The following is a 15,134-nucleotide window of genomic DNA, read 5'->3' on the forward strand; positions in this document are numbered from 1 at the left end:
GGCTGGCAAGCGAATCTTCGATCCGTGGCAAGGGGAAAGCGTCTTTCTTAGTCACGAGGTTCAGCTTACGGTAGTCCACGCAGAATCTCCAAGCCCCCGTCTTCTTTTGCACCAGCACTATGGGGGCCGCCCACGGGCTGCTGCTTTCCCTAACAACTCCTTGCTTCAGCATGCCTTGCAGGAGTGTACGTACCTCGGTATACAAAGTGGGCGGAATTGGGCGATACCTCTCCCGGCTGGGCCCTGCATCCCCGGTAGGTATATGATGTTGTACCACCTGGGTGCATCCGTAGTCTTCATCGTGGGTGGCGAACACATGCTGCCATCTCCGAAGGAGGGCCTGTAACTTCTGTGTCTGTGCCTGCTCTAAATCCTCCCCTTGTAACGACTCACCCGCCAGGTGGCTCGGCACACTCCTCTCCATACCACCCCATGGGGTGTCTACTTGTGTCAGGGCCACCTCGATGACAGTGGGGCACACCTGACGAAAACTAATATCCCTCTCTTCCCTTACTTGGTGGGATGTAACCGTTGTCAGACGGGCTAATCGTTGGTGCCGATGTAGTTGCACCGCGTATGGATGTACATTCCGTATCCTCACGGGGACTCTCCCCCGCCGGACCGTCGATAGTCCTCGTGCCACTTCCACTTGTGGACAATCCACATGGGGCTCCACCAGCACCCACTCTTCTGGGCCCGCTCTTCGGGGCGGTACTCGCGCCCACACAACAGCCTCACTTTTTGCGGGGACAGACAAAGCAAAACGACACATCACTCTTCCTACCTCTTCCTGTTCCCTGCGGACTTGGCTCATTTGTACCCTTCGACAGTCAGCTACCACACACTCCCACTTGGGCCTCTCTGCAGGTGGTATCTTCGATACGGGCCTAGCCCGAAATAGCTCTTCCCAGCAATCAGCGAGGACATTCATGCCCAACAGGGCTCGATGTGCACCCAGACAATGGTCTTGCACGATAATCACACCTTTCTGGGGGACCATCACTCCGTGAACCTCTAGGTCCGTCAATCGGTAGCCAATATATGGGATGTCGAGGCCGTTTGCGCCCTTCAGAGTAAGCCAGGGGGCCTCCGCCCCTGGTGCCCCTTGTTTCCCAAACACTTCTTCGGATAAACTCTCAGCAAACAACGTCACTTGGGAGCCTGTGTCTACCAGGCATTGAATCTCCTTGCCGCACACTCTCACCTTCGCCACGGGGCTACGCCCAATCATCTGGCTCCTAGAGCCATATCCTCTTCCAGGGTCTTCTCGAGGGGTCCCGGCCACACGACCCACAGTGGCCGGCCGACCTAAAAACCCCCTTCTGACGCCCTGCGGGGCCCACACTGGCGGCTATAGTGACCTGGTTTGCCACAGCGGTTGCAGATGGGTCGCCCTTGCTCGTCCCATTCGAAACGGGGCCGGTTAAAGTGGTTCGGGCGCCTGAACGGCTCTCGGCCTCCCTCTGAGTACACTCGGTCTCGGGGCGCCGGCCGTGGTTCCTCCCGCGCCCGTCCTTGGCGCAATTCTCCTACGAGGGCTTTAGACAGTTCAGACATCTGATCGCGGACATCTTTCAAAAGTTCAGCCTTCAGTGCTTGCTTCCAGTCAGGGCCTCCGGGTTGTGCTGGTGCTACTTCACTGACAACCGCACACACTGGGGAACCACTCACCTCAGTCTCATCACCTTCCAGGGCCAGTGCCTCTTTCTTCAGATCTTCAAACGTAAGACCCGGGTCCCTTCGAAACTGGATACGTAGGCTCTGTCTCACCGGACCCTCCTTCAACCCCAGAAGAAACTGGTCCCGCAATAGAGTCTCTCCATCTCCCAACCCGTGGTCCCGACGGGTCTGTAGTCGGGCGAATTGCTCTCGCAACCTCAGGGCGAAAGCTCTAATCGGTTGGCGGGGGCCCTGCTTACAATGGAAGAACTGGGAGCGAAGGGCAGCTACGGGGGTGTGGTCACCATACTGTTCAGTGAGGAACTGGAACACGGTTTGGGCGTTGGCTCTAACGGCTTCGGGGGCGGCATGCACCTCTCGCCGCGCTTCTCCATCCAGGGAGTTTAACACAAATTGAAGCCGCTGGGCTGCACTAAGGCCCTGTAGGTCGGCCAAGTACTCTAGTTGAGCCTTCCATTCAGACAATCGTACCTCGGATTCTGTCCCCCCATATTTTTGAATCCAGGGGCTCCCCATAAAAACGGGCATGGCACGGGGTTGGGCTGAAAGCCCCGCGTTGTCGGTCATTGGACGACCTTGGTTACTCAACTCGAGGTGGAAATCCTGCCGACTACGCCAAATCTGTCACACCCAGGGGCTGGCTATGCTTTAACTAAGCCACACCCCTTCTCAACTTCCACCTCGAGGAGGTCCCCAAACCCGACCCAATGGCCAAACAACACGAGAACAAGTAAGTGATAAAACAATCTTTATTTAAATATTTAAAAATAGCTTGGGGAATAGGGAAAGGGCAATTAAAACTAAACTCTGACTCGGCCCTCCAGATGGGCTATGGCCGGGAAGAGGTCAGGGAGCAAGGGGGCCACGGGGATCCGGGGCGTAGGACTCGGGCCCCGGCCTGAGTCTTAGGTATCCGTAGCGCCCTCCTTCTTCCTCCTCTTCGCTGAATACAGCTCACGGTAAGTACTGGTTCACACAGTTCGTTCTCGAGGTGCTCACTCTCTTTCTCTTCCTCCACAGGCAACGGGCTCTTGCTCTTTCTCCACAGGCAACGGCTGGGACACACAGGCACAGTTAATTCAGCTTGGTTTTGCTCTCACCTCTTCGCTGATTACGGCTCACAGTAAGTACTGGTTCACACAGTTCGTTCCTTGGGTGCTCACTCGCTTTCTCTTTCTCCACAGGCAACGGCTGGGACACACAGGCACAGTTAGTTCAGCTTGGTTCTGCTCTCACCTCTTCGCTGATTACAGCTCACAGTAAGTACTGGTTCACACAGTTCGTTCCTTGGGTGCTCACTCGCTTTCTCTTTCTCCACAGGCAGCGGCGTAAGTACAGGTTTCCTCAGTCTCTCCTCGTGTTACCCACTCTCTCTCCTTTTCTCTCCACAGGTATCAACTTGGGCACAATAGCACAGTTAGTTTGCTTTGAATGGCTCTCACCTCTGGGCTGGACACAGCGTACTGTAAGTACAGGGTTCGCTCTATTCCTCCTCGTGTTATTCACTCTCTCTCTCCTTTTCTCTCCACAGGTATCAACTTGGGCACAATAGCACAGTTAGTTTGCTTTGAATGGCTCTCACCTCTGGGCTGGACACAGCGTACTGTAAGTACAGGGTTCGCTCTATTCCTCCTCGTGTTATTCACCTCTCTCTCCTTTTCTCTCCACAGGTATCAACTTGGGCACAATAGCACAGTTAGTTTGCTTTGAATGGCTCTCACCTCTGGGCTGGACACAGCGTACTGTAAGTACAGGGTTCGCTCTATTCCTCCTCGTGTTATTCACTCTCTCTCTCCTTTTCTCTCCACAGGTATCAACTTGGGCACAATAGCACAGTTAGTTTGCTTTGAATGGCTCTCACCTCTGGGCTGGACACAGCGTACTGTAAGTACAGGGTTCGCTCTATTCCTCCTCGTGTTATTCACCTCTCTCTCCTTTTCTCTCCACAGGTATCAACTTGGGCACAATAGCACAGTTAGTTTGCTTTAAATGGCTCTCACCTCTGGGCTGGACACAGCGTACTGTAAGTACAGGGTTCGCTCTATTCCTCCTCGTGTTATTCCCTCTCTCTCCTTTTCTCTCCACAGATATCAACTTGGGCACAATAGCACCGTTAGTTTGCTTTGAATGGCTCTCACCTCTGGGCTGAACACAGCGCACTGTAAGTACAGGTTTCCTCTGTTTCTCCTTGTGTTACTCACTCTCTTTCCTTTCCTCTCCACAGGTATCAACTTGGACACAAAACACAGTTACTCTGCTTTGGATGGCTTTCACCTCTGGGCTGAACACAGCGCACTGTAAGTACAGGTTTCCTCTGTTTCTCCTTGTGTTACTCACTCTCTTTCCTTTCCTCTCCACAGGTATCAACTTGGACACAAAACACAGTTACTCTGCTTTGGATGGCTTTCACCTCTGGGCTGGACACAGCGTACCGTGCTATCTCCGGAGATCTGAAGCACGCTCACAACATATACTGTACTGAACTAGGCTAGGGCCAGCAATCTCCTTGTCCTCCCACGCCGAAGTGCGTGAAGGCGGGGGTTTATCTGACAGGACACACGGCAATACACAGCAGCCCACAGCAATATACAACACCACGTCAAAATTATAGGTTTTCACAGCACGAAGACTCACCCACCACACTCAGTGTACGGAAAGGACACCCGTCTTCCTTCACTTCGCTTGGTTCGGATCTGGCGATGGAATATGCGGCCTAGCTAGTGATGTCGTCGTTGCGACTACTTCAATAAGTATTCCTTCGGCTCTCCCACCACACTATATTAGGGGTAGGGCCACCCTCCTCCTCCTGGAGAGATCTACACAACGCCAGGTCAATATACAGGGCACTTTCGACTGGCTCTTAGTACTCACATCAATGCCACTTCCAATCCCCTTTTTCACGTCGTCTCAGTTCGCCGTATAATCTGTTCACTTCTCGACCTTTAAGGTTCGCGATGTCTTCACAATCATACAATTCCAGCCTGAGGGAGAGAGAGAGTTAGACAGCTACCAGCAGCGTACCAAGACGGGCACAACCCAGTGCTTCACACACACCAAAGAGAGCTTCCCAGACTGTGAAATAACTTGGCCTTAAGTACTGCCTTGTCCAGCGTATCCTCCAATCACCAACCGCTGTCCCTAACTAGGCACAGGTGCATCGAATTTCCTGATTTTCCTTCTTACGGCGCTACCGGAAGTTCCGGTGTTCTGTTTTTCCGGTCCGGGCGGAAACACTTCCGGGCGGAACCAAACTTCCCGAATTTTGGTTCCGCCCCTAAAGATCGTCACCTTGTGACATCAGCACGAGATAATCCGCAAACCACAAATTGAATGTGATCAGATATATGAATGCGATTCAAATAGCACTGGCTATGCCTGACTGAAGACACATTAATCAAACATGTCGCAATATTCCCAGAAAAAAATACCATCATGCATCAAACTGTCTTCGAAAACATCTAGATACCATTAATAATACAGTACAAGCACCTCAGACACTTCCACAAACACACTTTTTGCAAACAAATCTTCTGGAGTTAGCATGCACTTCAAATGACATGGAGTAGTGACAATAGTTTCGTCAGAAATCATTGGTTCATAAATATCATAGAAGAAAAGCATCTGTTTTCTGTCACATGTTCACAAACACAAGGTTGGTTGAGTAATGAAACAGCGGCAGGCTGAATTACCGTACGTGATGTCACACCACTTGTTCCAGAAAGACAATAGTCTTATCAGAGCTAAGGATAAAATAGCCTGACAACACCAGTAAAACAAGATAAGACTAAAAAACACATTACATAACCGGTATACTGTATATGCAGAAGCCATAGTTCTATAATTTCATTGCAAAATATCAACCATATAAACCAAGTTTATATCGAGACAAATACCCAGAGCTTTTCACAGAACTAACTGTGTAGTTTCAATTTAACTAGCCGGTCCCAAGATCTCAAAGAAAGTTACTGTCAAGTTCACAAAGGTGTACCATCAATGGAAATTAATGTCGAAAATGAGCATAAGGCATCTACATTTAAAAATAAATTTTGATTGGTGATGGCAACGTTTATGAATGCTCTACAAATTAATACCTCAGAGAATAAAATGGCAAATGGCAATGCTTTCCAAACACACAGTCCTGCACAAACCAGTCAATGCACAGTGATATTTATCCCACACTCAAGTCTTTGTTTGTGTGCCAGTATTGTCGTTTTCCTTCATTCTACGAAACGCAAGCCAATTCAAAAATTCCTCTAAGGTCGTGTGGCGTCTCACCATCTCACCAGCTCACACCTGTGTCTCTAACAGAACACAGTCTGTGTGTTTTAGGGGAAGAAACCAATCTTGCAGGGTTGCAGAAAATCACTAAATTGTCACCCTTTTTCACCCAAGTTCCTGAGTTGAAATTTTCATATGAAGTCATTCATTTTATGTCACTGAAATTCATTTGAATTTCATTTGAAACACCCAGTAAGGTGTTCAACTGGAATTTCAATAAGAATGACAAGAAGATTAATTTATTTACAGAATTGCAATTAAAAGTATAATATAATTTTTTAAATAATAATAATAAAATTAAATGCTCCATTTTAAAGACTTTGGGGTAACTTATATTCTGGGAAATGAGTGTCTTTTTTATGTTAATATAAGTAAAATTTAGTAAATATAATCAAATTCTAAAAAAGTCTACATGTGGCCATCCATTTTAATTTATTTCTTTGAACAATTCATTTTGCTACACAGGAAAAAACAGTGTAGGATTTACTTTGAAACAATTTTAACTCAAAAATGCACAAATAATTACAAAGAAATGGCAAGTAAAACAATGAATTAAATGTGAAATTCTAGAATAGCTAAAATAGCATTTTCTTGTCAAATGTACTCCAAAAATCATTTTATTTAGACATATATCACATACAACATACATTTTCTCAAATTCAATTTCAATACAATTCTGAATAGCGCAACTACAGTGAAGTTGTGCCATTCAGAATTGCAGGTGAATTTAAATTTGAAATTATGTTGTTTTTTTGTTTTTTTGACGTTCTAAATAATTACATTTCAATACAGTGGTGAATGGCACAACTTGACTATTTAATTTTGTCCATTGTTAAAAAGCCTGTGTAAAGCATGTCATGTAATGCAAAACCAATTAAATGCAAATATGCAATTAATATGCCTACCTGAATGTTACAGAGGCCTGCATACAGGATAACCAGCAGCAGCAGAAAGGATGGCATGATGGCCCCTCACTGAGAGAGAGCTGCTGGATGGGTGAACGGGCTAACTAACCAGTGGTGTGTGAGTGATCAGAAACAAACTAGTCCCTCCACCACTGTTAAACCTATTATTAATGGTCTTCTCTCTCTCACTCACTCTCTCCCTTGTTCTCCAACCTTCCTCCACACTCCACCCAACTGACACAGATACTCTTCTACCTGACACCTGGCATTCGGCTGCGGGAGAGCAGTGACTCAGGGTGTGTGTGTGTGTGTGTGTGTGTGTGTGTGTGTGTGAGAGTGTGTACCTGCACTCCACTGTCTGTTGTGGTAGTGATGTTGATATTGCCGTGGTCAGGATGCAGTTGGACCAGGTAGTTCATATCACATCCAGGTGATGCCAACCAGTGGAGTGAGAAAGCACGAGGTGACATGCTTATCACTTGCAACCCCACAGGACTGGCAGGGACTGAAACACACAGATTTAGTTTTGTTACTATAAAAACATGCATACATAATTTAAAGTAATAATTTTTTTTTAAATAAACTGTTATCTGATTCCTTTACAGTTGGGTTTAATTCCGATTAGTTCAGCTTAATTCAAAGCAGCTTAACCAAACCAAATTTAACCAATTATCGGAATAATTAATTTAAGTTAAATGCAGTTCAATTCAATCATATTATCGTTAACTAAAACTAAAACTATTTTACACTATATAAACCCTTAAACTTTTATTTCAGTTTAAGGGCTCATTTCCATTTAGTTTAAGTACAAGGTAATTTAGTAAAAACCAAATAAAACGAAAAAAAAAAAAAAAAAAAGACAATAAAATAATTAAACATTCACTAAAATTAAAGTGAAAACTAAATAAAAAAATATAATTAAAAATATAAACAAAACTATAATAGTATTTCAATGAAACTAAAATAACCCTGGTTCAGTTTACTGAATTTAAATTTAATTTACAGGAACAGTTTGGTGCAATATAGTTCAGTTCAGTTAAATTCATTTAGGCTTTGTTTAATTCAATGCAATAAGAATCAATTCTGTACAGTTTAAATTGATTCAGTTTGGTTCAATGCAATCTGTTTTAAGACAGTTTCACGAGGAATAGTACCTTCGGTTGTGCAAAGTATATTGTGGGTAACAGTCAAACCTGTACATATGGTGATTGTGGCAGCGGTGCCACTGATGTTGTTTCTGAAGCGTTGAACAGTGATGTTGTAGGAGCAGCCGTTCCACAGGCTGCTGACAGAGACCTCCTGCGAGTGTGGACTCACATCTAATGTCCAGATATGAGAGATGTTGCTGACCGACACTCTATAAAAATCAAAATGACCAGTGGCTGGTTTCCATGACACTGTGGCAGATGTCCCATTGACGTGAGACACAGAGAGTGAACATACACCTGCTGGCCCTGGAATAAAAAAAAAAAAATTAATGACCTTAATTGTTAATAAGTGTTTTATCTGTATTTGTTAATGATACCAAAAAAAGCACCAAAAAGAAAGCATCACTAAGAACAGAATCAAGGGCCACTGCTTCAGAAATATTGACTGGTAGATTCTTACTAGTAGAGATGTTTTGGGATGTGGTCTGGCTGAAATCTGACCCCAGGAAGGACTGGATCTCAAACCTGTAATCACTTCCTGGGGTCAGGTCATGAATCCTAACACTGTTGCCATGAAGATCAACCCGGTGCTGCAGAGGGAGGTCACCCGCAAAGCCATATTGAAGCTAAAGAAGATTGAATGAGAAGAAAGCAACAGAAATCAAATAAGCAAGAATGCATTTAACTGACCAGAACAGTCATTAATGACAGCAAATATATTATTTGACAAAAGATTTATCTTTCAAATACAGTTTTGAATTTTCTATCCATCAAAGAATCCTAAAATAAAGTATCATGGTTTGCACAAAAATATGAAGCACCATGACTGTTTTCAACACTGGTAATAATAAGAAAATTCTTGAGCAGCAAATCAGCATATTAGAATGTTTTTTAAGAATCATGTGACACTGAAGACTGGAGTAATAACACTGAAAATTCAGCTTTGCATCACAAAAATAAATTATATTTAAAATATATTAAAATAGGAATATTTATTTTAAATTGCAATAATATTTCAGTTTTCCGCAGTCTTGTGAGCATAAGAGACGGCTTTCAGGAGTTTAAATAAACTTTGCATTGCACAAAAAGCATCTTTCCATCATACACTCAAATACCTTCCTTCTGTTTGTAAGGTATAATGAAGGATTGGTGCTCATGTATTATGAGAAAGGCAGAAACCCGAGCACACGGAGGTGTTGCTAGGCTACATTTCAGCTGAGACGGTCAGTATGAAAGTTTAAACAGGTGTCCAAAGGCCCTGATACTAGTCTAGTCATGCTTACAATACACACAAAGTATTCTGATAACTCATTCCACATAACTGCTTCAATTAATTTCTATTAAATCGCTAAATCAATTAAACAAACAAGCAGAAATCTAATGTTAAAATACACTATCATATGCAATGACCAAATCCATACAGTATGTGGATCTAGATGCTGATTGGATAAATGAAATGTCACCCTACCCTGTAACCATCCACGTTGCCCGGTGGGTGTGTCCACATCACATACATGCTGCTCACTTCCTGTTCAATGAAAGTGAGGTCGTCAGGAGGTTCTGGAACTGAAGTACAAAAAGTCCATTTTGAGAACAAGTGTGTGAGTTTATAGCTCCGTTCCAAATTCTAGTGAGCTGCCTACATAGACGGCATTTAAGGCATATCTCAGACTGTTCCAAAATCACACAGAATAAATTTATTAACTAAATAAAATATCTGGAAGTTTGTCTTTAACATGGTCCTTAATTAAACTGCCCATCATCATGCCGCTATATTTTATCTAACGGCCAATTCAAGTGCAACATTGCACATATCTTTCACGGGAACCCAATACCAGAATGCATTGCAATAAGCTCAGAGGACAAAAATGGATGGATAATTAATACTTTTATTCAGCAATGAAGCATTTAATTGATCTAAAGTGACAGTCTACTTCAAATACATGCTGTTTGTTAATATTAACCAGCACAATGGAAAGTGAAGTGACATTCAGCCAAGTATGGTGACCCATACTCAGAATTTGTGCTCTGCATTTCACCCATCCGAAATGCACACACACACAGAGCAGTGAACACACACACACTGTGAGCATACACCCGGAGCAGTGGGCAGCCATTTATGCTGCAGCGCCCGGGGAGCAGTTGGGGGTTCGATGCCTTGCTCAAGGGCACCTAAGTCATGGTATTGAAGGTGGAGAGAGAACTGTACATGCACTCCCCCCACCCACAATTCCTGCCGGCCCGGGACTCGAACTCACAACCTTTCGATTGGGAGTCCGACTCTCTAACCATTAGGCCACGACTCCCCCAATGGTTTTCAACACTGATAATAAAAATAATATTAAAGACTGGAGTAATGATGCTGAAAATTCAGCTTTACTATAACAGGAATTGAGAATATCCTAGAGATATATTTAAATAAGAAACAGTTCTTTTAAACTGTAATAATATTTCACAATATTACAGTTTTTGCTGTATTTTTATCAAATAAATTCAGAATAAGAGACTTATTTTTAAAACATTGTAACAATTTTAAACTTTTGAACAGTGGTGTACAATGATGTTATTCAATAGCTAATATCATTAATAAACAGATCAGGGAAATTAAAATGGATTATTAGGTTAACCGCAGAATCAAGCTAAACATTCAACTCAACTGAATTGGTTTCACATGGAGAGCTCTATTTGTCTGGTATATATTAGTAAATGCTAATGGAGTTGCGACCCCAGAGGAGTGCTCCAAATGAGTCATTTATAAGGTTCGATTTCAGCTAGCATGCTGCTTTGGAGGGAAGCTGTCTATGTAGGCAGTAAGCAAGGCACTAAGGTTTGGAATAGAGCTAATGTGTGGATTTGTGTGAGACAGTAAGTTTAGTACCAATATAAATGTAGTCACACTCACGTGTGTTAGCGTTTAGAGCAGCAGGTAAACTTCGCCTGTCTCCACTAACACTGCTCACTTCAACAGTATACACACTTCCGGGCAACAGGTTGTCAAAGCAATATGCTCTAAAAAGAGAGAAAGCCACAGTTCAAACCTCTCTCATAAAGAATGAATCTTCAGTGCAGATAACTGATCTAAATCCGCACCTGTCATCAGACACACTTTGACTGGTCTGCAGGATAAAGGTTGAGTTTCTGATGGACAGGATGAATGAGTCACAGACCCCCCGGCCGGCCCTCCAGCGCACACTGAGAGACGCTGATGTCCTCTGCACTGGCAGCAAGGTGACCGGACTGGGAGCTACAAAAACACACAAGACAATTAAAGACAAAGTTTAAGAACAGTAAGATCAAAAGCACATAATTGATTTGATGGAGAATTATTTACATTTTTAAATTCAACTTAAATGATTTAATTCATTTCAATTTAGATCATTTTAATAGATCCTCTGTAAATAAAAGTATTATTTTTATAAAACAAAACAATCTCACTGACCCCAAACTATTGAATGGTAGCATAAGTAGCTTATGTGAAAGTACGTGTACCAGCTCTTATGGCGATAATCACAGCCAAACTGTCTCTGAAAAACTCCTTCTCGGCTCGGACTGAAAAGTTGCATAGCTTTCCTGCAATCACGTCTTTAAAAACTGCCCTAGTGTCGACTACCTTCTGCACCTACAAAGACACACACAACAAATTAGTAAACAAACTATTTTCCCCTTCTTTGAGTATCTATTATTTAAGGACAGCATAAAATATTGACTTGATTCACTTCAGTTTCATTAAAATGATGTTGGTGATCCCATGGGATCAGGAAATGTACTTCTTTCATCAAATGTTGTCATTTATAGTATGTAAGAGAAGAAACACAGACATCATACACAGGATGTGTACTCACACACAGGATCGTACCATGACAGAATCAGCACAGTTCATACACAGCGCCTCATAATGGTGGCTGCCCCCCTCAGCCCCGTCCCACAGGAGCTCTATAGAGCTGTCAGTCACAACACCAGCACGCACATGAGTGGGCGGAGACAAACCTGTCAATAAATAAAGAAATTCAAACAAAATCAGTACTAAACTAACTGTGTTTGGAATAACGTACTTGAATATGCACATTGTGCAAAATTAGCCTAAAATGCAAAATTATTCTTATTTATTTTTTTAAGATCTCAGTTTGCTGCAATAAATAAGTAATGTAATTGAGAGCATATGACAATGTAGGGTTAATCTTTTTAAAATGTATATTTATTAATTTTTTTACATACAGTCAATTAAAAATTTACAATGCAATATAGAATAATCGGTATGCTAATATTTCAATTGACTAGTTAAAGGTTTGGAATCGTACGAATGTTTTAACGTTTTTGAAAGTCGTCACTTATGCTCACAAGGCTGCATTTATTTGAAATAAATAAAATATTTTCTATTTCTATTAGAATATTTATTTTATTTTATAATTTATTTTAATTTAATTAATTTTCAGCATTATTACTCCAGTCTTCAGTGTCATATGATCCTTTAGAAATATTTTAAAATGCTGATTTGGTGTTCAATAAACATTAATTATTATCAATGTTGAAAACAGTAGTGTTGCTTAAAATTTTTGATGTAATATTTCATGATTTAATAATGCTGAAAATTCAGCTTTGCATCATAGTAATAAATGAAATGTTAAAATATATTCAAATAGAAAATAGCTATTTTAAATGATAATAATATTTATATTATATTTTAATATTATATTAAAATTCAAAATATTACTTTTAAATTGTAATAATATTTCACAATATGGCTGTTTTTACTGTATTTTTGCTCAAATACATGCAGACATGCATATACTTTTTCAGCAATAAAAGTTAAAGTTTCTGAAATGTTTTCTCACAGGTTCTCACAGGTGGCAGAACAAAGCCTTCACTGCTCGTGTCTCTGCTGGTCACAAACACATTAAAGTCATACTGTGTTCCTGGACTCAGGTTGTCGACTAACAGTTTGGTGCTGTCTTTGGACACTGGCGTCCAGGATCGATTATTCTGGTAAGTAATGGTGACGCCATCATAAATGCTGTTTCTGGGCATCTGCACAAAGAGCTCCACAGAGTGTGTGCCAACTGTGTATGGGACAGCAATCTGGATGCTATCAGGTTCTGAAAGAAGAATCAAAAATGCATTCTGTAGACTGAAAAAGAAGCATTGTGGAGGAAATAGAAGCTAAAAACATTAATGAATCATACTTAGAGTCTGTTGTATGGTTGTCGCTACGCTCATGTTTCTGCCCTTCAATGCAGCCACTCCCACTTCATATGTCCCACCTGATTTGAGCTGTGTAAGAGAGATGCAGGTGGAGTCATTTACCCAGAACTCTCTAGTTTGATCCTGATTTTTTTGTGGATGGAGCTTGATGTAATATTGATCAACTTCCTCATGCAGTGAAGGCCACCAGCACACAGTCATGTTCTCCAGACCCACAGCATCAGCTGAGACCCTGTGTGGAGGACTAACCTCTGAAACACACACATCCACACACAAAACATAGATGTGGATCTCAATAACCCGGCAAGTGAAAACCCAAATTATTCAAAGCCAACTGAGTGGGGAATTCACTCAGAATTAATTTATGAGCATCTGCTTTTTTTTGCGTGCATTGTCTACATGAAATTTGCCAAATCTAGAGATACATTTTTTTTTTAAAATTTTCGGCTGATACTGATAAATGGATAAGATTAAAATTCTATACCATTTTGTCTAAATAAATGAAACATAAAACTCTACAAATCAATTGTTTTGTTTCTTTGAATGAACTATGGCATCACAACATTAAAATGTACCATTTAAAAACTGATATTTTTGCGAACGATTACATTAATTACATTTTTATACAGTGTTAATATCAGTGCTATTAAATTATTCGTTTTATTAAATATTTTCTTAATGTTAAGTAAACATTAAATGACAGCAAAGGTAAACTAAATATAAGAATTATTTAAGTTATTTATTACAAATACATCACATAAATATATATTTTCTTATATTAAATATATTAAATGTTTTAAAAACTTTTTTTAATGGTTATGCATACATACAAGGGAACATTGTATTTTTATCATTTTGCAAACATTATGGGAATGCTACTTCTGATTTTTTCTGAACATTCTGAAACAAGTAGTTAAATTAAAGGAATTTCAGTTGAACGTCCCATAAATTCAGTTTAGGAAAAAAGATTCCATGAATGATGTATAAATAAAGTTTTTGTGCTAATGTTTTGAGAACACTGAATGAATGAATGTCCCAAAAACGTTACCACAAGATCGTTTGTTCACAACTAGGGGAGAACCTTGCAAGAAGTTCTGAGAACATTCCCTGTTAGCTGGGATGTTGATAAGAACTGCTTTGGACAGAATAACTGTACGTGATACTAAAGTGATAGCACCCCTAAATATCTCCTACACACTTAATGTGTTGCAAAATATACCTGTGATAACAGTCACGGACAGACTGTCAGAGCTTTCCACACCTTGAGCTGTGACAGACACAACTGTGATCCTGTGGGCACGATATGCCTTCAACCCACCAATCACAGCGCTCTGATTCAACTTTTCCAAGTGAATGGCAAGGCCTCTGCCAGAGACTAGATCCACCCAGTGCAGGATGAAGTTCTCAAACTGAGCATTATGGGTAGAATCGGGGGCAGTCCAACACAATGCAATCTGACTGGACGTGACAGCTGTCACTGTGAGATTCTGAGGAGGATTTGGCTCTGCAACATTAAAAAATAGTAAATTTTTAGGTAAACTATTCCTTTAATCTGTGTTGGTACTATAAACGTAGAGACTTACTTGTATTGGCAAAGAAAATGGGTCCAAGTGTCTGAGACACCCCACTGGGGCGCATAAGAACCAGTGAGAAATGATAGACATGTCCAGGAGAGAGACCTTGAACTCTCACTGTGTCTTGAGTGTTTGTGAGTGCCATATACGAGACAGTTTGATCCTTTGATTCATCTTCCGATCGTAGAGCAAGTGTAAGACCAGCAGATAAATCCAGGTGAGATTCATTCGACCAGATAAATGCTGCGTCTGTCTCACAAACACTCTCTAGATACAGCCATTCACTGCTGCTCTGCAACACTGTAAAAGAGACACAAAATGAATCTAAAAGAAAATCTTAAGATCGCGAA

The 15,134-nt window shown here is 41.6% G+C and overlaps 2 protein-coding genes across 2 annotated transcripts in view; both read right to left on the reverse strand.

The window, feature by feature from the left end:
• The window catches only part of ptprq (protein tyrosine phosphatase receptor type Q), a 53,162-nt gene extending 42,146 nt beyond the window's left edge, over window positions 1-11,016 (reverse strand). Inside the window, exons 1-5 of the mRNA XM_059506877.1 lie at window positions 10,914-11,016; window positions 9,480-9,577; window positions 8,472-8,637; window positions 8,057-8,317; window positions 7,208-7,368 (exon numbers count right to left, since the gene is read on the reverse strand). Of these exons, the coding sequence (XP_059362860.1) occupies window positions 7,208-7,368; window positions 8,057-8,317; window positions 8,472-8,637; window positions 9,480-9,527 (636 nt within the window). The 5' untranslated portion in view covers window positions 9,528-9,577; window positions 10,914-11,016. The remainder of the gene's footprint in view (window positions 1-7,207; window positions 7,369-8,056; window positions 8,318-8,471; window positions 8,638-9,479; window positions 9,578-10,913) is intronic.
• A 591-nt stretch (window positions 11,017-11,607) lies between these two features.
• Window positions 11,608-15,078, reverse strand: LOC132101142 (receptor-type tyrosine-protein phosphatase H-like). The gene is made up of 6 exons (XM_059505856.1): window positions 14,794-15,078; window positions 14,430-14,714; window positions 13,192-13,461; window positions 12,844-13,104; window positions 11,894-11,998; window positions 11,608-11,630 (listed from the first exon to the last, which is right to left on the reverse strand). The coding sequence occupies exons 1-6, from the start codon at window positions 14,927-14,929 to the stop codon at window positions 11,608-11,610; spliced, it is 1,080 nt and encodes a 359-aa protein (XP_059361839.1). The 5' UTR covers window positions 14,930-15,078.
• Between the last annotated feature and the right edge of the window lie 56 nt (window positions 15,079-15,134).

This window comes from Carassius carassius, chromosome 23 (genome assembly GCF_963082965.1).
Source record: "Carassius carassius chromosome 23, fCarCar2.1, whole genome shotgun sequence".
NCBI classification, from domain to species: domain Eukaryota; kingdom Metazoa; phylum Chordata; class Actinopteri; order Cypriniformes; family Cyprinidae; genus Carassius; species Carassius carassius.

Bases quoted from the DNA above. Each gene is read 5' to 3' on its own strand.
- LOC132101142 (XM_059505856.1), bottom strand. From the start codon at position 14,929: ATGGCACTCACAAACACTCAAGACACAGTGAGAGTTCAAGGTCTCTCT. The intron at 11,999-12,843 runs GTGAGAAAACAT...ATTTATTGACAG, and splicing joins TCTGCCACCTGTGAGAACCT to GTTTGTCTCCGCCCACTCAT. The intron at 11,631-11,893 runs GTATGAACTGTG...GTGTCTTTGTAG, and splicing joins CCACCATTATGAGGCGCTGT to GTGCAGAAGGTAGTCGACAC.